This window comes from Notamacropus eugenii, chromosome 5 (assembly GCF_028372415.1).
Source record: "Notamacropus eugenii isolate mMacEug1 chromosome 5, mMacEug1.pri_v2, whole genome shotgun sequence".
Lineage (NCBI taxonomy): Eukaryota > Metazoa > Chordata > Mammalia > Diprotodontia > Macropodidae > Notamacropus > Notamacropus eugenii.
The window spans coordinates 152,994,518-153,018,921 of record NC_092876.1 but is presented as its reverse complement, the minus strand read 5'-3'; the positions used below and the strand labels follow the sequence as shown (position 1 = coordinate 153,018,921).

The 24,404-nt window shown below is 36.3% G+C and overlaps 1 protein-coding gene across 7 annotated transcripts in view; it reads left to right on the top strand.

The window, feature by feature from the left end:
- Window positions 1–24,404, top strand: part of DYNC2H1 (dynein cytoplasmic 2 heavy chain 1) — a 413,209-nt gene that overhangs the window by 109,925 nt on the left and 278,880 nt on the right. For all 7 annotated transcript variants that reach the window (XM_072611238.1, XM_072611237.1, XM_072611242.1 and 4 more), the window contains 8 exons: window positions 5,804–6,009; window positions 7,546–7,728; window positions 8,731–8,913; window positions 9,146–9,369; window positions 10,797–10,912; window positions 12,803–13,002; window positions 14,135–14,399; window positions 20,606–20,813. In XM_072611238.1, coding sequence (XP_072467339.1) covers window positions 5,804–6,009; window positions 7,546–7,728; window positions 8,731–8,913; window positions 9,146–9,369; window positions 10,797–10,912; window positions 12,803–13,002; window positions 14,135–14,399; window positions 20,606–20,813 — 1,585 coding nt within the window. The remainder of the gene's footprint in view (window positions 1–5,803; window positions 6,010–7,545; window positions 7,729–8,730; window positions 8,914–9,145; window positions 9,370–10,796; window positions 10,913–12,802; window positions 13,003–14,134; window positions 14,400–20,605; window positions 20,814–24,404) is intronic.

The window sequence follows — 24,404 nt, the reverse complement described above, 5'->3', positions numbered from 1 at the left end:
ATCTAAACAATTGGAAAAGTATCAGTTGCTCACGAGTAGGCCAAACCAATATAATAAAAATGACAATTCTGTCTAAATTAATTTACATATTCAGTGTCCTACCAGTCGAACTACCAAAGAATTATTTCATAGAGCTAGAAAAAAATAACAAAATTTGTCCAGAAGAACAAAAGGTAAAGAATATCCAGGGACTTCGAAAAAATTGTGAAAGAAGGCAGCCTAGCAGTAGTAGATTTCAAACTATATTGCAAAGCATAATATTACGTTATAAGTTCTTCTCACCTTTAGATTGGTGTCTGCTATATCTTCAGTCATTGTGGCAGTGACTCCTTGGTACTTGCATTCTTTCTGGTTCTTTGAAGTATATTTTCTTTGATTTGTGGGTTTTGGATTTTTACTCTGAGTTTTCCCTTTGGAGTTTCTTTCAGAAGATGACCAGTGAATTATTTTAATTTGTATTTTGCCCACTTAACATATAGTAGGCACTTGATAAATGGTTACTGACATCTGGTTTTCAAAATGGGATAAAATTCTAGAATCTATTATCCCAAACGCCAGAAAGTAATAATATCTCTTGGTAATGAATGTTTTTAAAGTGTTTATTAGAGATAATTTTTAAATGATTTTAAGTGATTCAAGTTTTCTAAGAACCTAATGTCATGTGACTGATTCAGAAGAGATTAGGTTAAAAAAAAACCCAACATAATATATATTGTACTCAAGTTTCTATATCTCTAAAATGAGACTTGAACTAAATGATCTCTAAAATCTCTTCCAGCTTTAAAATTCCATTCCACTCTAAAATGAAATCATTTAGTCACAACTCTATCACTTGAGCTCAAACCCATCATTTTTCCATTTTGAAACTTAAGATTGTGGATCATGTCCTGCTGATCAGCAAGATAATAATAGTAGCTTATATTTTACAACACTGTATGTCTTCCTCACAGTTTTATGAAGTAGATAATAGAAATCTTATCACCTTCATTTTATAGATGAGGAAACAGAGACCTAGAGAAGCCAGATTGACCTTGCTAAGACCCCAAATAGGTCTTGAGTCAGATTTTGATTCCATGTCTCATGCTCTGGCCTCCAAAATGGCCTCTAACTAGAGACATCACAGAGAATTTTTTTTCTCATTTCCACACTTGAAGATACTGAGTGAGGCCTCAGGTGATAAATGTCTTGTGTAAAGTATCAGTTTTCTCATTTGGGAAAAGAGAATCAGGCAAAAAGCAAGTAAATAATTCACATAAAGTCTTTTAAAAAAGTGTTGATTAAATTTCTGCAAAATTGTGACTTCATCTGTATAAAATATTTTGAGCAAAGCAGTTTATTAAAAAATTTAAAATGGTATTGCTCTATATTCAAAAACAACCAGATTAATCAATCTTACTACTCATGTAATTATTCCCATGGATAAAAAAACAAAAGTATTTTGATCAAAACTGTGGTGACAAATGGACTTGATTGGCCATTATATTACTGATTTGAGGCATTTTACAGGTAGCAGTGCTGTCTTTGAAATACATGGTTAAAGAATTGATTTTTACCACGCATGATATAACGAATTCAGAACTAGAAAGATGATAATATAATAAAATCACTTGGAAGAAGTTGTACAAAAGGTGCAATTTTATCCAACCCTTTCTGGAGTATTGAAAGGATTATAATTTTCCATGTCATTGTGTTATTTTCAGAATTGTTAAAGTTACTAAATCTTCCATTTGACATTAATTTAGGAAATAAACTATATTGGATTAACTTACTATGCTAGTTTATTTAGAGATGCAGTGCTTATTCCTCAATAGATTTTCTGTATCTCTGTGTTTCTTATATGCATCCACATTCATCAGTCTGTCAAGTTCTGAAGGTTCCTCAGGGTCACCTTGATTAGTCAGCTGTCTTGATAATAAGATTTGTTGACAAGTCCTAGATGTTCTATAAGAACTATAGGAATTTCAGTTGCCGAAGGCAGTCAAGATGGCTTGAGTAGGATGAAGTTGTACAGTCTTACTCTCCCATTAAATGTCATGCACAAATATTTAGAAAATGCACCAGATTGAATTCTGATCAGGAAAGTCAAGAAAAAAAATCAGTCATTTTTACAATCCAGGGTAGATTAGGAAAACAGAAAAAAAGACCATGAATACTGGGAGCAAGTTATGGTCAGAAGAAAGCTGCCAATATTAATACCCAAAGACTGAGAGACCAGACTGGATACCAGGGCAGGAAGCATATGTGCAGGAAGAGACCCCAGAAGATCCTGAAACCAGCACAAAGTACTGCAATAGTTACTGTCTGGTAGCTTGCCCATAACCCAATTCCTTGTCAGATTGAGTGGGGATCTGCAAATAGGGGTGGTAGAATAGAGCTAATACTGAGCAAAAAACAAGCCTGGAAGCAATCAGTATCTGTGTGGATCTGATCCCAGGAGCAGAACAAGGTCTCAGTTATACCCTCCAGCCAAGGTGAAATCTACACTGGTATAACCAGAACGGGAGGCCCAGAGGAAAGGGAAGCCTCCAGTTGAGACACTATGTACTTACAGAGCCATCCAGAAATCAGGTAGAAGAATAAGAAAAAAAATCTACCATAAAGATAAAAAAAGAGTATCTCAAAAATATTTGCTTCCTCTGCTCCCTTTTTTGTCATTCACTGTGGATCAAGAAAAAGACAAAAGGCTGAGTTTCATTTAACATTGTTGCATCAGTTACCAAGGGTCTAAGAATTTATCGCCTATTGGCTTATGTACTCATGATGTTCCTTTCCATTCTTAGCTAAGTTGCTCCTTGGACAACTAATTTAGTCTATTGCATGGACCATACAGAAAGCTAAAACATGCCAGACCTTATGCTTCCCTGATCATTTAAGAACTCAGGATCACTTCTATGCCATGTTCAGGCATCCAAGTAGAACTTTTCATGAATGCCTTTTAGGAAGAGGCTTTGGATAGATGATAAATTGAGTTTTGGACATATTGAATTTGAACTGTCATCAAGATAGATATCTAGCAGGCATTTAGACATAGCAACTGAGCAAGAAAAAAAGAGTTGAGAGAACTGATAGTTTTCTTTAAGCATTTGAACTGGTGTCATACAGAGGAGGGATTAGATTTATTCATTTGTCCCAAGGTTGGGACTAACATCACTGTGTGGAAATTGCAAAGAGGCAAACTTCAGTTAGATTTAATGAAAAAATTTCTAACAATTAAAGCTGTCCAAAAGTTGAATGAACCACTTTGGGAGATGGTGGGTCTCTCATAAGAGGTCTTCAGATCCTTTTGTCCCTTCCCCTTCTGTCATCTTCAATGTCTCTATGAACTAGTTCTTTCCATACTACCCTCAGACATTACCAAGTCTCCCTGATACTGTTAAAAAAGCCAAATCAAACCAAACACAAATTTAGCTAGGTTCTTCTACTTCTTTAGGCATTGTTCTATATCTCTTCTCCCTTTCTTAGCCAGATTCCTTGAAAAACTTGTCAATACTGACCGCTTTAACTTCCTTTCTTCTTGTTTACTCCACAAGCATTTGTAGTCTGGCTTTGACCTTATCACTTAACTGAAATGTCTCTCTCCAGAGTTATCAGTGTTAAATCTAATGGTCTTTTCTCAGACCTAATCCTTCTCTTACCTGTTAGCTGCATTTAACATTGTTGAATACTCCTTGATATCTCATTTCTTTCTGAGATTTCTTGACACTGCTCTCTCCTGGCTCACCTCCTACCTTCCTGATGTTCCATTGCTGTCACCTCTGCTAACTTCTTATTCATAACATGCCTCTTCACTGTGGATGTGCCCAGTGGTTCTGTTCTGAGCCCTTTTGTCCTCTGTCAGGCATCCACCTGTCTTCTTGGTAAGCTCATCAGCTCCCATGGGTCTAATTATTATCTCTGTGCCGATGAGACCTTCGAAGCCTTAGCCACTCCTCTGAGCTACAGTCTCATCATTAACTGCCAAGAAATCCCCTCTTCTAAACTTTCCTATTTGTGTCAAGGGCATCATATTCCTTCCAGTATCTTTAGTGTGTAATCTTGACGTTATCTTTAACTCTTCATTGTTCCTCACCCAATTTATCTAGTCACTTGCCAACTCTTGTCAGTATTGCTTGCATTTAACCCCTCTCCTCCGCTTAAACAGCAAGGCTTCACTTCTGTCCTAGATTACTGAAACAATCTCCCTGATTTATCTCCCTGCCTCAGGTTTTTCTCCACCTCAGGTTTTTCTCCATTCTAATCTATCCTGCATACATTGCTGCTGAAACATTTTCCTTAAAGGCAGATGTATTCATGTCCTCTTATTCTAACTCCATTGGCTTCCTATTAGCTTTGAGATACAACATAAATGACTGTTTAGTTTTATAACCCAGCACAACTTACCCCCAAACTACTTAGTCTTGCTTGATGTTATTCCCCTTCCCACACTTGAATAGGTGAGTCAACCTGTCCTTCACTCATGGTACTCTGAGCTTTCACATTGGTTATCTTCTATGACTAGAAATTCACTCACATTACCATGCCTAGTAGAGTCCCTCTGTTCCTTTAAGAAATTTTTTTAAAAAAATTATTTATTTTTAGTTTTTAACGTTCACTTTTATAACATTTTGAGTCTTAAATTTCATCACCCCCTTCCCAAGATGGGATACAATCTTATATAGTCTATACATGTACAATCATATTAAACACATTTCCACGTTAGTCATGTTGTGAAAGAAGAATCAGAACCAAAGGGAAAAACCACAAGAAAGAAAAAACAAAACAAAAAGAGAAATAATATACTTCAATCCGCATTCAGGCTCCATAGTTTTTTCTGTGGATGTAGATAGCATTTTCCATCATGAGTCTTTTAGAATTGTCTTAGATCATTGTATTGCTGGGAAGAGCAAAGTCTGTCAGTCATTCATTGCATAATGTAGACACCATCCTTTGCATGAGACTTTCCTGATCCCCACAACTGCTAGTACTCTCACTCTCAAATTGCCTTATGTAACTGTTTTGTATATGTTGTATTTATTCACTTTATATTTATGTTGTATGCGTGTGTGTGTGTGTATATATATATATATATATATATATATATATATATATATATATATATATATATGTATGTATGTGGTTGTCTCTCATTACAACTCCTTACAAGTATGGATTGTTTCTTTCTTTGTACTTATTACTAGAGCTAACCACAGTACTTGGAAACACAATAGGAGTTAATTAATGTTTTTTGTTTAATTAATTGATCATATATTTACAGCTGAAAGCAATATTTAGCGTTTTTTTTAGTCCAGTCTTCTTACTTAAGGAAACTGATACTCAGAGAAGATGTGACTTGTATAAGGTTACACAGATAGTAAAATGATAAAACTGGCATTTGAACCCATCATGAGGTTTCATATCTAGTATAGTAGGCTCCTTCCCTGCCTTACTGTGAATTGGTAATGATATCATATTTGTGACTTTCATGCCATAAATTTCTCTTAGTTCAGAAATCTCTTACTTGTCTACTGACCAGACTCATGCAACTTTCATAGTTCATTTCAATAATTAACCTGTATTCAGATCTAGGATCCTTTAATTCTACAATCCTTCTCCCATTGGACCTTTGTGATTACTTAATAGTTATATATTTTTCTGGTGTAATTACACTTGAAAATAAAAGGCGCATAAACCTTGGCTAAAGCAATAATATGATTATTGTTGAAGAGTCATTTCCAAAATTTAGAATTTAATTGAATTACCTGAAAAGTTAATCAAAAAGAATGAACTAATATTTTTCTCTCTTGAACGTTTTATTTGTGTACAGAATCAGGGATTCTTGAACTCAAACTTAAAGCGCTTATTCTGGACATTATCCATAATATTGATATAGTGAAGCAATTAAATCAAATCCAGATTCATACCACAGAAGATTGGGTTTGGAAAAAGCAAGTTAGGTTCTATATGAAAAATGGACAAACATGCTATGTTCAAATGGTGGATTCTGAACTCCAGTACACCTACGAGTATCAGGTAGGAACATTTTGAACCTTTAAAATGTTTTTGTAGAGGTGGTTGTGCCACAGAGTGATGCAAAAGGAATCAGAAAGACTTTGGTTCAAATGCCATTGCTGGTCTTTACTAATTGTGCCTGAGTATAAGTCACTTCATGCTGATGTGCCTCAGAAAATTTTCTAGCAAGGTGGTGGTAGAGAGAAGTCCCATTCTGGAGTTTGGTATAATGTTTAAAATCCCTTTCCCCTCCTTGTATTTATATGAAAATGTCTACATTTGTTGGCATTTTCCTCAGAACTTGATTACCATTAAGGGAAAGGCTTTATTTTTATAATTCAATAGCAACTTAAAAAGGTAATAGTTCATCTTCATTTAAAAGATTTAAGAAAAAATATTTTGAAAAATCTCTATACAGACAAAAGAGTTAAAGTCACTTAAATGATTATAGTCTCTATCACTTTACTTGCTCAGATTGGCCTGTAAACTGTTGGAGAACAGCAGGGTTTGTGCCCCTTTTATTTTGGGATTTTCCCTTAATGCCTAGCATAGTGCCTAGGGTTTATTTGTACCCTTCAATTCTAGCTGATTGAATGATTGATTGACTCTGAAATCTTATGCTCCAAATGTAGCTGAAAGGAAGCTATATGTAAAGAAAGAATATAATGTTTATTTCTTTAAACCAGATCAAGATAAGAAGAATCCTAATGTTATGGTCAAATATGATGCTTTTTAAATTATTCAATTTACATTTGCATGTGACTTTTCATTTAGTAAGTCAAAATCAGAATTTTCCATCTGTAAGTTCATTTAAAAAAAAAGCTGTGTCCTTTTTACATTTTGTATTATTATCATTAATAAAACTGCATATGAGAGGATAGAAGCCAGCTGGGTTCTTTTAAGATTGTGTTGTTAATATAGCTCTAGCCAGAGAGGAAGTTTATTTTGAGATTCAAATCTTCCTTCTCTAGTTAAGGAAAAACCTTATAAACTCTGAATAGAATTTGTATTCTGAATAGAATTTTCTCTTGAAATCAGCATATATGTCAAGATGATAGTATAAAATTACCAATTTTATAAATGTACTTCCTCATCTCTAATTATGCTAAAATAATTCTCAATTTTAATATAGCTTTCAGATAAAGAATTATGTGGATCTGAAATGTGAGATGTGATTTTCCTTATTTTAAACATTATTCAACTTTCTAATTTTCAAATCTCTTTTGTGTCCTTGCAATGAGCTTGACTAATCTATTTAAAAAAACTATTAAAAACTCATATTTTGGAACTGAGTGGTGATCATGTTAATAACAAGGTTTTAATTTATAAATTCCATATTAAACAAATATAATGACTTGGAAAAATAAATTTTAAGTTTATCTCAATTGTTGTTTTAGACTATGCCTCAGTCAGAATTTTTCTAATTTCTTTTTGTGCTAAGAAATATCTCTTTTGGTTTTTTTTTACAGGTTCTTAAATAGAGAACCATAGAGTATAAATAAATATAGATATTGAAGAGAACAGCAGCATTTTTACTTAATACCTTACTTTTCACAGGGTAACGCTCCCAAGCTTGTTTACACACCACTGACAGATAAGTGCTACCTAACTCTTACACAAGCCATGAAGATGGGTCTTGGAGGAAATCCTTATGGGCCAGCTGGAACTGGAAAAACTGAATCTGTAAAGGCTTTGGGTGGACTTCTTGGAAGACAAGTTTTAGTTTTCAACTGTGATGAGGTAATCTAAAAAATATTTAGTATTAATTTTGCAGGTGTGTTAATCAGATTTTTGTCTTGAAATATATAATGCAAATATATTGAAATATAAGATCTTGCATCCTCTTCTGAAATCCTCTTTTTATGCTTCATTGTGACATGGAAGTGACTCCAGATTCTTGAATGTTATGCCAGCAAAGCCTATGCTTGAAAGTTCTGTCAAGCTGGAAAAGCTTTGAATACAGACCTAGTGACAAAAACCATTAAGTTTATCTTCTGACAACCAGTTTAACTGAATATGAACAGACTCATAATTAAGTTGACAGCAAGATAATGAATTATTTGACCACAAGAACACTTGATAGAGGAGTTGAAAACTGCATTAGAAGAGAGACCAGTCATGTCAACAAAGTCACACATCCTTAAATTGTCAGAGTGAGATGTTAAATACATGAATACCACTGGTAATCTAGTTTTGGAACAACTCTCTGAAAGTGCAATCTGATAGAACTTATGGGTCTCAGAATTTTCCCATTTGAAAAAAATTAAAGAAAATAGCCTCATTTCTGTTTCTTTTAGAAAGACACAAGATTTGTTTGGTCATAGCAAAAATATGTATTTTAAATGAATAATTGATAGTTTTCAGAGTTAAGTTCATTTAAAAATTGATCAGTAGTTAAAGAGAAAGCATAAAACTAGGATATCATTACACGTTTAAATGATCAAACTGGAAATAGGTAGTAACAGGAGTGTTTTTTTTTTAAATAACTAAAAGAGTAAAAGCAAGTTTTAGTAGTTCATGTCTATGTTATACCTTATATTGGTACTTTTTACTCTTCAGTGTACCTTCCTATATACAATTGATATTATTGACTTTAATCTTCACAAAATGCTCAGGAGATAGAGGAGTGCAAGTGAGGAAATGGAAATATTGGATGGTGAAGTATCTTTCTCAAAGGTTGTGTAGTGGCATGTAATATGAAATGTAGTTTTTAAAAATAAGATCAGATTTGTTTATTTTCAGGGTATTGATGTGAAATCAATGGGACGTATATTTGTGGGTCTTGTGAAATGTGGAGCCTGGGGATGCTTTGATGAATTCAACAGACTGGAGGAAGCAGTATTGTCTGCTGTGTCCATGCAGATCCAGACAATCCAGGATGCTTTGAAGAATCATAGAACTGTATGTGAACTTCTTGGCAAAAAGGTATAGTATTAACTTTTAATTTTTTAAAAAGCAGATAATTTGGTGGACTGAAATATTTCACCACTTGCTGTTTGATGACATGTTGTTCAACTGTCTTTTCATCCCCTGCCTCTGATCTGTTAACCAAATAATAAGCTGTCTTCCTAAGACACGTTCCTTAGTTTTCCTTTTTATGATCACAATCTCAGTAGTCTTCATCACTTTACACTTTGATTTAAATGGATAATTTCAGATTCAAATGGATCCAAATTCTGGAATTTTCATCACAATGAATCCTGCTGGGAAAGGTTATGGAGGAAGACAAAAGTTGCCAGATAACCTAAAACAACTCTTCAGACCAGTAGCAATGTCTCGTCCAGACAATGAGCTCATTGCTGAAGTGATTCTATATTCTGAAGGCTTTAAAGATGCTCGAGTATTAGGCAGAAAATTAGTATCCATTTTTAATCTTTCTCGGTAAGTGTCATATCTTAAGAGCATTTTGTATTGTGCCATGTATTTTTAGGAGTAAGTGAAAAGTTAATTATATTCACTTCAAATTTACCCAGTGACGTCTCATGATAGCATTATGTTTAACATTTGGTATGCGTTATTAGTACAAATAGGAAAAAGTTAAAATTGGATCAAAGTTGCTTAGCTCAGAATTGTCCATTTGACTTAAAGAAGTGAATGTGAATGAATGAATAAACATTTATGAGGTGCTTACTATGCAGCAAGCCCTAGGCATACACTAAGGATGATAAAAATAGAAAAGTAAAATAGTTCCTGCTTTCAGAGATTCCATGATCAATAGTGGGGAGTTATATTATAGGAGAGTTTAGCCCCAGAGGTCATAGGAAAACTCAGGCATCTGCAGGCTTCAGTATCAGGGTAGATGGTGAAAATATCCATCTTAAGAGGGTTTCAATGATCGTGCTTATCTTTGCTAACATATTTATCTCTGGACTCTATCTAATGAATCATATTGAACTAATTTGAAAGTAAATTTGATAAATGACCATTCTATAGCTACTTTTTTTTTTGAAGTAGCTAAGTGGTACAGTGGATTACAGTACTGGGCCTGGAGTCAAGCTGACCTGAGTTTAAATCTGGCCTCAGACACTTACTAATAACTGTGTGACCCTTGGCAGGTTATTTAACCTCTGTTTGCCTCAGTTTCCTTGACTGCAAAATGGGGATAATAACAGTATCTACCTCCCAGGCTTATTGTGAGGATCAAATGAGATAATATTTGTAAAGTGCTTAGTACAGGGCTTAAAGTGTACAAAGCACTATATAAGTGCTTATTCCTTTCCCTTCCAATTCCCTACCTAATAGGGTTGTTGTGAGGATAAGTTAGAAAACATGCATAAAACACTTTGCAAACCAAAAAGCACTGTATGTAATAATACTTTTGTATTATTATTGTCATTGTTATTATTTTTATTTTTTCTGGATAAGAATTATTCTCTTCTTATGCTTTGTTTCTAGTAATTTTAGCAGTCTCCTTGACTTTGCTTTTGCCTCGTCGTAATCTTTGTTATCATACCACTGAGAAGTGGTGAGGATTCATCAGAAGGTTGCAGATATTGGGAGCTACTGAGAGAACTTAGAAATAAAGAAAGCAACTTTGTCAGGTGTTGTCTTAAATAAGTTGCTAGTTCATTTAAGGTTTATACAATTTGATGAAAATCACTATCAAAATTCTATAAAGGACAGTCTTTCTGATTAATTTATCGTAGCTTAGAAATTAATGGAATATAATTACAATCACTTAAGTAGCTTTATCTTGAGTGGTTGCAGTCTGCATTTCTTTAAGTGTGACAAAAAGAAATATTTCTTAATGGTACTTAATTATTAAGTTGATAGCTGAAAGTTAAAAGGTAAATGTTTTTAAATTCCAGAGAGCTTTTGACACCTCAGCAGCACTATGATTGGGGTTTAAGAGCTTTGAAGACAGTCTTGAGAGGAAGTGGAAATCTTCTTCGTCAGTTGAAGAGAAATGGCATAAAAGAAAAAGGTATGATTATTTCAAATTTGTAACTTTTTGCATTTTGTTCCGTTAATAGTACAAAAAACATATGAATCTGTGGAATTTTTTATCAGCGTGCTAGTAGTGTAAAATAAGATAAATCTGCATCCTTTTCCATTCAAGTGGAAAAGGATGCAGATTTATCTTATTTTACACTACATACACTACATACATTACATAGATAAACTTATATATGTAAGTTTGGGCTGCTCAAACTCTTGTCTTATATCATACTTTATATTATTTATTTGTGCACATATCTTCTTTCCCCTATTTTATTGTAAGTTTTCTGAGAGAAGAGATTGCATAATTTTTCATCTTTGAATCCCCAATGTCATACCCACTTCCTGAATATTTGTTGAATTTAGCTGAATTGATTTACTAAGATAAATAGAGAGCTATCTTTAAAGACCTGTAAATCTGAGTTCCAGTGGATAAAAGAATTTATATAAATGACTTATTTAATAATTTAAAGATTTAAACAATTAATATGTATATGTATGTTATAAATGCATATATGTGTATTAGATAAACATAAACACAGAATTGCCTTAATATTATTATAAAATGGATTTGGTTATTTTGTCCATTGGAGGTTTTTCATGATTTTATTTGGTATCATTTAAAAGAGTTCTTTAGTAGAGTTTGTGTTTCAAACTTTTTGCATAATACATTTAAAATATTTCCAGGACTCTAATATCCAAATGTAGAAACTTTACTTACTTCAGTACTTCAAGAATTTGTGATTTTATTGATATGGATAGTTCTACCAACACACTGATCTCAACGTCTCTATAACCTACTAGAAATTATTCCAAGAGTTTGGAAAAAAATAATTTTATAGTTAGCTGGTGACAAACCTCTTCTGATTTACTTGAACCTGCTATTTTACAAACATACAGCCTATCCCTGGGCTTGTGCTTAAAGCCTGTTCTGCTTTGAACTTGTAGGGCTTGCCAAAAATTTAGTTCTTCCATACTCATAAAGAATCCATACCAAAACAAGCATCACTATGGAAATTTAGTAAAGATTAGAAACCTCAAGTTATAAAAATGTGTCTGAAAGAAAAATGTATAGGAAACACCAAACTAAGAAGATATGCCTGTCTTTTTGCTTTAATTTCTACAAGCCAATAATTAGCCTTCAAATGTAACTTATAGTACATAGCACAGGAGTGGAGTACAATAATTACACCAACATTTTCCATCTCTCTTTAAATGGTCTTGTAAAAAAAACTTTTTATAAGGAAAATAATATTTTTTTAGTTTTCTTGTAAGTTTTTGGTTATAGCAAACCTTTTCCTTTCAGGACAGATAACCTTTCATGTTATTTTTCGTAGTCTACTTTTACAGAAATGAGACCACAGTATTGAGAAGAGATAACGATTTTATTAGTCATAATATGTAAATAAGTTTGGTCTAATTTAATGTATCTAAATAATGTCTTATGTAACAAATTACAGGTGATTAACTTAAATGATGATTAGTATGGTCCTTAGTTATTCCAAACATGCATCTAAAATTTTCATCTATAAAGATACTACATGATATATAGTAATGCATAATTAAAGGTAAACAACACAGTTATCACAAGATAATATAGTGTACTGTATAGAAAACTAGCCTTCGAATTAAAAAACCTTGGTTCAGGTTTTTGACACACTACTGGTTGTGTGACCATATGTAAATTACATAACCTTTCAATACCTCAGAAAATTGTCTAAGACTCTTAACTTTCAAAGTTGTTATTGATCTGTATTGATAGAGAAGGTTTCCTTACAGGGACTTCTATCTGGTCCAAAAAAAATTAATAGACTCTTTGAAATAGATAGTTGTAACAATGAAATAATCTTACTTCTAAATTACACATTTTCCTCAGTGAATGAAAGCCATATTGTGGTTCAAGCTTTGCGGCTCAATACCATGTCAAAATTTACATTCGTGGACTGCACACGGTTTGATGCATTGATAAAAGATGTCTTCCCTGGGATTGATTTTAAGGATGTAGAATATGATGAACTAAGCGCAGCATTAAAGCAAGTCTTTGAGGAAGCAAACTTTGAAATTATACCCAACCAGGTAACTCTCCAACCCTGTCTTATTATTTTGAGTTGCTAAATCAGTATTCAAAAAGAAAGCCATTTATTGATGACTTCTCATTGATTACTTCTTATTTTAGAAAATATTCTGGCAAACCTAGGAGATATTCTTTTGCTATTGTAGAATATCCTGTATACTAATGAGATTGAGAATATATCAGTAAGTAAAGGGAATTAATTGTTCCAAGGGAGGTGGTATACCTGAGGAAAAAAATGTATAGTATAAGTTGTGAATGCCACACATTGGTCAAAGTAAAGATTTCACCAGTATAAATACATTCAGGTTGTTTGATAAGAGTGATGAGATAAAAGTTCAAGTGGTTGGCATTGGAACATGTGATGGGGAGAGCCTGGCATAGAATAAGTCAGGTAAATCATGGAAGGAGCAGGACAAGTATTGATAAATGACAATTTGTTTTACTCAAAGCTTGCAGCTGAGGTTATATCCCTTCAGTGAGGCAATATGCTACTTATATCCCCTTGTCACTTTGGACCAGTTATAATGTGATAGGACTGGATGAAAATTATTTAACAAATATTTGAAGTAGTTGAATTTTAGTCATTGAAACACTGCCACATTTTTTAATCCATTTCAATTTCCAGTATTTTTTAGTTTCAGTATATGTTTGTTAATTCCCTTAACAGTGTGTTTTTCTCTTATATTGATTTACATTTGTGGAAAATGTGACTCGGTAATTAAACATCTAACATGCTTGGACTAACGTACTAATTTTTAGCAATTAATTTGATTTTGTGGATTTATTAAAAGAAATCCTTTTTAAAGATTTCTTTTATGTGGCAAAAAATTTATACTTCAAGTGAATGCTTTATATTCCCTTGTCAGTTTTGTAGTCATTTGCAGCAAAGTCTTGTTTCTATGTACAATATTTGAATTTTTAGATTTTTATATTATATCACAGATTAGATTGTTGTGTTACTTATATCCTTTCGATTTCCATGAAGAAAATAAAAACATTACACAGTCTTATGACAGTGGATTAAGTCAAATAGTCTAGCAAAATGTGTGTATGCTTTACTAATGGACATATATACATATATATCATACACACATACAAATGTGTATATGTTTATGTATATTTTTTTTAAAACAGATCAAGAAAGCTTTGGAATTATATGAACAGTTACGCCAAAGGATGGGAGTAGTTATAGTTGGTCCAAGTGGTGCTGGAAAATCTACCCTTTGGAGGATGCTAAGGGCAGCACTGTGTAAAGTTGGCAAAGTGGTAAAACAGTACACCATGAACCCCAAAGCTATGCCTCGACATCAGTTGCTAGGTCATATTGACATGGATACGAGGGAATGGTCTGATGGTGTTCTTACAAACAGTGCTCGGCAAGTCGTACGGGAGCCTCAAGGTGGGTCTTAAACTATCTGATTTATTACTTTCTTAGTTACTTCTGGAAAGGATGTTTTTCATAGTCTTGTCAGTGAAACCACCCTAAAATAATGGAAAGAAAAAAGCATTTATTAAATGTCTGCTATGTTCTAAGCACTGGAGATACAAATAGAAAAAATCAAAACAGTTCCTACTTTCAAGGAGGCAGAATGTAAAGCAGGGCTCTTGTATATGTTTATGTTTGTAAAAGGCCAAATAGTCCTTAGTTCTAATAAGGAAAGTTATAACGTGTTGGAAAGGATCTCAGAATCTCTCTCATCCCCGCTTCTGGTCTTTCTGCTGTTGCTAAATATGCTTACATTCAGACTTGTCTGTTGTCTTCTCTACAAGATCTTTCTTTTTCTGTGTTTTGGGAGCTTAGAAATGTGCAAGTAAAGTAGCACCCATTTATTAGACCGACTTCTCAATTCCCACAAGGTGGTAGACGCCAACTCTTGACTTGATGCTGACCCACAATTCCTACCCTATCCTCACCTTCTTGAAACGTAATCCAGAGTCATACTTCACTCCTTGGTCTACTACCCCATTCCCAAGAGCCATTGGTTGGGAGCCATTTGCCCTGCTGTTTCTCCCCATATCTAATACCTTACCATCTACCCTGATGCTTTGCCTACTAGACCCTAAGTACCACCTGGCCTTTCTAACTGCCATAAAGCTGAACTGCTACCTGCTGCCTGCTAAAGTTTATTCATCATAGCTCCCAAAATGCTGATATAATCTTATGGACATTAGTACAGGACAGGGCCAACAGTTTCTTTGTACAGATTGTAAGACAAGGTGATAGAACTGCGCCTTATGCAGCCAGAATTGATCTGTTTATGAGGTTCTGAATTTGGTTGCCCTTCCTGTCACTTCTTGTAAAGATGGAACCAGCCTCTACTATTTGAACTCAGTTGGCTTCCTCTCTCAAATTCAGTATCCAATATTTTGTTCCCACTATGCAGGTGCTCTGCCCCATCTGTCTTGGAATCTTGTCCTACTCATTCATTTATTTCTCTGCTGTTCTTCACCAGCTTTGTCATGGGGTGGACCTTATCACCATATTAAACATGGATCACAAATGTCAAAGTGGTGCATAAAGATTGGTTAAGAAGATGATGTCTTGAGTTTTTATTTGTGTTTTTTTTCTTGTTGGGGGAAGGCAAGGCAATTGGGGTTAATTAACTTGTCCAAGGTCACACAGTGAATAAGTGTCAAATGTCTGAGGCTGAATTTGAACTCAAGTCCTCCTGACTCCAGGGCTGGTGCTCTATTCACTGTGCTACCCATCTGCCCCTGATGTCTTGAGTTTTAAGAAAATATATGCATTTGGGCTTTGTATTTCTAGACTGTAGCTAAAATATAGCAATGATAACCCGTCCAACCCCTTCACTTTTCTTTCCTCTTTATCCTCTTTCACTATAGGGTAAGATAAATTTCTATACCCAACTGAGTATATATGTTACTTCCTCTTTGAACCAATTCTGAGGAGAGCACAGTTCGAATGGTGCTTACCCCCTCCCTTCTTTCCCTCTACTGTAATAGATCTTTTGTGTCTCTTCATGTGATGTAATTTACCCTGTTCTGCCCCCCCTTTTCCTAGTACAATAATTTTTTTAATCCCTTAATTTTTTTTTTAATATCATTACATCAAAGTCAACTTATACCCACACCCTCTGTCTGTGTATACTCCTTCTAAGTGCTCTAATATGGATACGGTTCTAGAATAAGTATATTTACCCATGTAGGGATATAAACAGTTTAACCTTATTGAATAACATTTTTTTCTTTCCTGTTTACCTTTTTTTATGCTCCTCTTGAGTCTTGTTTTTGAAGATCAAATTTTCTGTTCAGCTCAGGTTTTTTCATCAGGAAGGTTAAGGTTCTTTATTTTCATTGAATGTCCACCTTATCCCTTGAAAGATTATACTTGATTTTGCTGGGTAGTTGCTTCTTGATTATAATCTAAGCTTCTTTGTCTTGTGGAATATCATATTCCAAGCCCTCTGATCCTTTAATATTGAAGCAACTAATTTCTGTGTAATCCTGAGTGTGGCTCCTTGATATTTGAATTGTTTCTTTCTGGGTGCTTGCGGTATTTTCTCCTTGATCTGATAATTCTGGAATTTGATTACAATATTCCTTGTAGTTTTCATTTGGGAATCTCTTTTGGGAGCTGATTGGTGGATTCTTTCAGTGACTTTTTTATCCTCTGGTTCTAGAATATCAGGACAGTTATCCTCAGTAATTTCTTGAAAGATGCTGCCCAGGCTCTTTTTTTTTATCATAGCTTTCAGGTAGTCCAATAATTCTTAAATTATCACTCCTGGATCTATTTTCCAGGTCATTTGTTTTTCCAATGAGGTATTTTACATTTCCATCTATGTTTTTCACTCTTTTGATTTTGTTGGATTGATTGATGTCTCATAGAATCATTAGCTTCTGCTTGTCTAATTCTAATTTTTAAGGAATTACTTTCTTCAGTTGGCTTTTTTACCTCATTTTCCATTTAATCAGTTCTACTTTTTACGGAGTCGTTTTCTTCAGTGGGTTTTTTCCCCTAGTTGGTCAATTATATTCTTTAAAGGAATTGTTTTCTTCAGTCAATTTTTGTCTTTTCTTTTCCAAGCTGTTGACTCTTGCATTACTCTCATTTCTTTACCCAACTTTTCTCCTACCTCTCTTATTTAATTTTTAAAGTCCTTTTTTTGAGCTCTTCCAGGAAGGCCTTTTGAGCTTGAGACCAATTCACATCCCCACTGAGGCTTTCTATGTTGTCATTTTGACATTGTTTTCCTCTTCTCAGTTTTGATCTTTCCTGTTGCCCTAGTAGCTTCTTGTTTTTTACTCACTTTTTAACCTATTTCATTACTTCTAATGTTGAGCTCTGTTCAGGGTCTGTTGTCCGAAACTTGTGCTAGGGACCAGAGGTCTGGTCGCTGACTTTTTGCACTGGGGCTTTAGGTGCTGGCCGCTTGCCCACTGTGCTGGGGTGGACTGGTGCTTTTTGTGCCAGGGGTTCTGGGATTGGCCTTCAGTTTGCCTTCAGTGCTGGACCTGCAGGCCTCACAGCTGGCCTGCTGTGCTACTAACCTGCTATGTCGGGACCAAGGGGACTTGTTTGCTAATTTGTACTGTGGCTACGAGCCTCCAGCTGACTTGCCCAGACACTATCTTTGCTGGGCTATGCTCCCCTTTACTCAAGTGAGACAGACTTTTCCTAAAGTTCTTCTAAGTTATCTTAAGCTGGAAAATTTTTTCACTTTTTTTTTTTGTAGATTCTGTTGCTCCAGAATCCATTTAGAGTCTTGATTTAATTTAATTAGTTTCCAAGGGAAACTGAGGAGAGCTTAGGCAACATCCAGACTTTTCTTTGCCATCTTGGCTCTACAAAATGTTCTTTCTTGCAAAGAGATTACCTTTTATCAGGGGAGATGACAAAGACATATTTAAAAATAAAGTGATTAAAAATGTATGAAGTAGTTAAATATATGATAGTTTAGGAGAAAGGGTACTAGCAGGTGGAGGACTCAGGGAGGGCTTTATATAGGATAGTGTTTGAGCTGTATCTTAAAGGAAGAAATACTCTATGAAGTAGAGATAAGAAGGAAGTCCATTCCAGGCACATGGGATGACCAGTGCAAAGATAAAAAAAAGGGGAGTCAAGAAATGAATCAGTAGAAAAATATGTGACTTCAGATGTATATGCACAAATTATGCCTAACAGGCAAGAATTAGAAATTCATATGCAAGGAGGGAAATTTGATATCACTAACATGTGATGGAATAAAATCCATGCCTGGAATATGAATTTGGTAATGCATATTTTATTCAAAAGGAACAGAGTAGGTAAAAGTACAAGGAGACATGTGACTTCATAGATTGAAAAGAAAAATTCCTATAAGGTCATCCATAAATCAGAGGGAAGAAATGTGGTAGTGAGCATGTGGGTGAAATCAGTGGTAACAGAAAGAAATGCTAGATTCTTTTAATGACTCCAAATTTCTCCCAGAAACACAGGTCCTTCTTTTTAATCCTTTATTTGACTCAAGGTGTTATATGACTGAATTATGGAACACTGTTCTCTGAAGAATTAGAAATGAGTCTCACTAAGAGGGAAATGGAGAAAGCTACATGGGAGGCTATAACAGAGGGGTGGGAACCTACAGCTTCTAGACCACATGTGGCTGTCTAGGTCCTCAAGTGTGGTCCTTTGACTGAGTCCAAGTTTTACAGAACAAATCCCCTAATAAAAGGATCTGTTCTGTAAAACCTGGACTCAGTCAAAGGCTGCACCTAAGGACCTAGAAGGCCATATTTGGCCTCAAGGTCGCAGGTTCCTCACCCCTGCTATATAACACACACGTAAGTTACTGTGAAGGACCTTGAAAAAGGATGACATCAAAGAAATGTAAGATGAAAAAAGATCACTTTGTTATGTGACAAACCAAAGAAAGTTAATAGATAATACTGTAGTTTTGTTTCAATATCAAGAGAATACAATTAATGCCCTCCCAGTGGCCTCTCTGATGGTGGCAAACTTGTGGGAGTACGTGGCCAAGAGATTTATGGCATGGGCAGGCATGGTTAGGTCCTCATCTTTATCTTTAGAAGGAACATATACTTTGATTGATTACAGATCATTTGAGTATGTTTCCTTTAGTGCCTCCTAACACATTATTCTCTACAGAGTGGGTGCTCAATAAATCAGTTGATTTAACATTGAAGGATTCTGACATCCTTATGGTATTGTCCATTTTAACATTTACAGTACAAGTAGTTTTGTTCATTTTCATAGAGGCTGAGATATTCCCTCTTTGTACTAAATTGTACTCTACCTTAAACAGTACTGTAATGAGGTGCCAGGTTATTTTAGGTGAGTTTTTATCTGCACCCAAAATAACTTGCTAATGAATGTTTGAACTTTGACTGTTTGGCTGATATCCTGGTGATTTCCTGAATAGTCAGAATGGCAAAATTGCATTTGGAATTAAAATTAAAGATGATGTGAGCTCTGATAATCCTCTGAAATTATAATCTCAATTTGTAATTTCTGAATCATAAATTTGAAAACAATATTTTAAGGGATAAAACTTATTTTTTTCTGTGTCTTCACAGAGCAAAGTTGAGAGGATTACTTTATTTAATAAATGTAGACTACTGTATATTCTTTCACTGAAGTGAATTTTTTGTTCTGAAGTATTTCATTGGGGTTTGTATGAAATGTAAATTAGCATAATAAGTCACAATTCTCCCCGTCACATTTTTCTGTGTATAATCAGTCTAAGTGATATTATTTTATCGAAATATGTTGGGACTGGAAGCTCAATTCCGTGTGGACGGTCTCGGGCGGGTAAAAGTGGGACTTCTAAATCTTAGAGTCTTACGAGGCCCTCCATGAACAGCGGGGATTCGAGAAGGTTAGACTGAGCTAGCTCGGCTAGCTCGGGTATTTCCGCCTCTCCCCGGGAGATACGTGATGGGTGGAGTCTCCCTGCCCTCGAGGTCGTCCCGGATTGGAGCACACCTAGTTACCTAACAGCACGGTATTGAGATGCAAACTGTGTGGCTGAAGATTAAGTAGGATTGAGGAAGCCGGAAAGCTCTCTTAGCACGTGTGGAGCCAAAGAGGACAGTAGGGCTCCGCTTCTTTTCTTTCCTCTCTCCCCTCCCCCTCTCTCCCCGCTTGTACTTCTACTTCCAATCCCTTAAGCTTAGCCTCCTTAGGAAATCTCCCCCTCTTCCTCCTAAGGAAGACCCCCGTGCATTTGTAACCCAGACCCTGAAATAAAGCTCAACCCCTGTTCGACTCTGGAACGTCCTTTCTCTCATACGTGCATCCGGCATGGCCAGCCGAAGACCTCGGAGGTGAGGTAGGAAAGACTCGGGTAGCCCAATACAGGCCTCTAGGCTTGGCAGAAATATAACCCAATCATTTTATTTTTTGGAAGATAAGGCAATTGGGGTTAAGTAACTTGCCTTAGGTCACACAGCTAGTAAATATCAAGTGTCTGAGGCTGGATTTGAACTCAGGTCCTCCTGACTCCAAGGCTAGCACTCTATTCACTGTGCTACCTAGCTGCCCCTATAACCCAATCATTTTAAAGGACCAAAAAAGACGACTTTCCTGTTCAAGATTCTTCTATTAATTTTGGTTTTGTATCTGTTTCTTTGGTTTGAAAATAGATATCAACTCATGGATAATCTGTGATGGTGATATTGATCCTGAGTGGATAGAATCTCTGAATTCTGTACTAGATGATAACCGACTACTCACCATGCCCAGTGGGGAGAGGATTCAATTTGGCCCAAATGTTAACTTTGTATTTGAAACCCATGACTTAAGTTGTGCTTCTCCAGCCACGATATCTAGAATGGGAATGATATTTCTCAGGTAAGACATGAGAATATTTGAAATATGTTGTGTGACTATCTTCTTCAGCCGTTTTTTTTAGACATGCAAGAAAAAATGAAGCACTGAATAAATTAAATGAATCATCATTTTCACAATTTATTTTAAATAAGATACCTCATTATTTTGTTTCCTGTTTTGATTTGTAGTATAAGAGCTTTTTTGTAATACATGGTTATTTGTGTAATTTTAGCTGTTCATTTTATGACATTTGCTTGATAAAGTTATTTAGAAAATGAAAAACAAAATTTATTTAATTACTGCAAAAGAGGATATCTTCACTTTTTCCTCTTGCAAGAATGCTCTTTTCTCCTCTGCTAAAAATGTTATTTTAAAATTTTGTTCCATTTACCATGAATTTATTCATTTTTCTTTTTTTTTTTATTTAATTTTTAACATTCATTTTCACAAAATTTTGGGTTACAAATTTTCTCCCCTTTTATCCCCTCCCCCCCCAAACACCAAGCATTCTAATTGCCCCTATGACCAATCTGCTCTCTCTTCTATCATCCTTCTCTGCCCTTGTCTCCGTCTTCTGTTTTGTCCTGTAGGGCCAGATAGCTTTCTATACCCCTTTACCTGTATTTCTTATTTCCTAGTGTCAAGAACATTACTCAACAGTTGATCCTAACACTTTGAGTTCCAACCTCCCCACCTCCCTCCCTCTCTACTCCTTCCCCCCGGAAGGCAAGCAACTCAACATAAGTCAAATCTGTGCAGTTTTGCAAATGATCTCCACAATAGTTGTGTTGTATAGGACTAACTATATTTCCCTCCATCCTATCCTGTCCCCCATTACTTCTATTCTCTTTTAATCCTATCCCTCCCCATGAGTGTCAACCTCAAATTGCATTCTCCTCCCCATGCCCTCCCTTCCATCATCCCCCCCACCCTGCTTATTCCCTTATCCCCCACTTTCCTGTATTGTAAGATAGGTTTTCATACCAAAATGAGTGTGCATTTTATTCTTTCCTTTAGTGGAATGTGATGAGAGTAGACTTCATGTTTTTCTTTCACCTCCCCTCTTTATCCCTCCACTAATGAGTCTTTTGCTTGCCTCTTTTATGAGAGATAATTTGCCCCATTCAATTTCTCCCTTTCTCCTCCCAATATCTTTCTCTCTCACTGCTTGATTTCATTTTTTTTTAAGATATGATCCCATCCTCTTCAGTTCACTCTGTGTACTCTGTCTCTATGTATGTGTGCGTATGTGCATGTATGTGTGTGTGTAATCCCACCCAGTACCCAGATACTGAAATGTTTCAAGAGTTACAAATATTGTCTTTCCATGTAGGAATGTAAACAGTTCAACTTTAGTAAGTCCCTTATGACTTCTCCTTGCTGTTCACCTTTTCATGGTTCTTTTCATTCTTGTGTTTGGAAGTCAAATTTTCTTTTCAGCTCTGGTCTTTTCATCAAGAATGCTTGAAAATCCTCTATTTCATTGAAAGACCAATTTTTCCCCTGAAGTATTATACTCAGTTTTGCTGGGTAGGTGATTCTTGGTTTTAGTCCTAGTTCCTTTGACTTCTGGAATATCCTATTCCATGCCCTTCGATCCCTTATTGTAGAAGCTGCTAGATCTTGTGTTATCCTGATTGTATTTCCACAATACTTGAATTGTTTCTTTCTAGCTGCTTGCAATATTTTCTCCTTTGCCAGGCCTAGAGGCCTGAGGGCTACCCGAGTCTTACCTTACCTATCGTAGGTCTTCGACTGGCCAAACCAGATAAACGTATGAGAGAAGAGACTTTCCGGAGTCGAACAAGGGTTAGGCTTTATTCAGGGTCCTGGTTACATGTGCAGGGGGAACTCTTCCTTAGGAGAGAGAGAGAAATCTCCCAAGGAGGCAAAGATCTTACAGTAAGAGAATGAAAGCAGAAGTGGAAGTGGGGAGAGAGGGGGGAGGGAAGAGCGAAGAGAGGAAAAGGGGCCTTCTGTCCTGTAAGGGCCCCTCAGCGCTCAGAGCGCCTTCGGGCTTTCCTGACCCTACTTAAGCTCTCCTGCCGCATAGTTTGCACCTGAATACCGTGCCTGTTAGATAACAATAGGTGTGCCCAGATCCGGGACAGTCTCGAGGGCGGGGATGCTCTCTCCCATCACGTTCTCACGGGAAGAGGCGGAAATACACAAGATGTCACTCCTCAATTCCCTGGGGGGCCTCATGAGAACTCTAAGGTTTAGAAGCTCTCACCTTTACCCGCCCGAGACTGTCCACATGGAACTGAGCTTACACCCCCAAAACTCCTTGACCTGGGAACTCTGGAATTTGGCCACAATGTTCCTAGGAGTTTCTCTTTTTGGATCTCTTTCAGGCGGTGTTCTGTGGATTCCTTGAATATTTATTTTGCCCTCTGGTTCTAGAATCTCAGGGCAGTTTTCCTTGATAATTTCATGAAAGATGATGTCTAGGCTCTTTTTTTGATCATGGCTTTCAGGTAGGCCCATAATTTTTAAATTGTCTCTCCTGGATCTATTTTCCATGTCAGTTGTTTTTCCAATGAGATATTTCACATTATCTTCCATTTTTCCATTCTTCTGGCTTTGTTCTGTGATTTCTTGCTTTCTCATAAAGTCCTTAGCCTCCATCTGTGCCATTCTAATTTTGAAAGAACTATTTTCTTCAGTGAGCTTTTGAATCTCCTTTTCCATTTGGCTAATTCTGCTTTTGAAAGCATTCTTCTCCTCATTGGCTTTTTGAACCTCTTTTGCCAATTGAGTTAGGCTAGTTTTCAAGGTGTTATTTTCTTCAACATTTTGCTGTTTTGCTGTTCATGCTTTGACTTCATGTCTCTCATTTCTCTTCCCAGCTTTTCCTCCACCTCTCTAACTTGATTTTCAAAATTCTTTTTGAGCTCTTCCATGGCCTGAGCCCATTGGGTGGGCTGGGACACAGAAGCCTTGATTTCTGTGTCTTTGCCTGATGGTAAGCATTGTTCTTCCTCATCAGAAAGGAAGGGAGGAAATGCCTGTTCACCAAGAAAGTAACCTTCTATAGACTTATTTCTTTTCCCTTTTCTGGGCATTTTCCCAGCCAGTGACTTGACCTCTGAATATTTTCCTCACACCCACCTCGCCTCCTGATCCTCCCAGCCAGCATTTGGGGTCTGAGGTTCAAATGCTGCTTCCAGCCTCAGGGCTTTGGGCGGGGGCAGGACTGCTATTCAGTGTGAGATTAAGTTCAGATGCTCAGGTGGGGGCAGGGCCACCTCTCAGGCTCAGTTCCCTCAGGGAGTTTATGCACAGACCTTCAACAATGGATCCAGGCTCCTGCCTGCTTGGGGAGCCCCGGTCTGCTGCCGCCCCTCAGCTTCTGTCTCCCGAGGGGGCCCGAGCCATGGGGGCACCCCACTCCCCCCTCGACCCGCCAAAGAGACTCTCTCACCGACCCCCGTCGCCTGTGGGTGGAGGGAGTTGTGCGGCCGCTGGAGATCCCGTCCTTGAAGCCTGCTCGGATCTGCTGCTTTCCGCGCTGCGCCACCAAGGCAGGGTTGGGCTCTGCTGTGGGTCTGGGGCGCGAAGGACCTTTTGCGAAAGGTTTTCAGGCTCTCTGGAGCAGAAATCTCGTCCGCT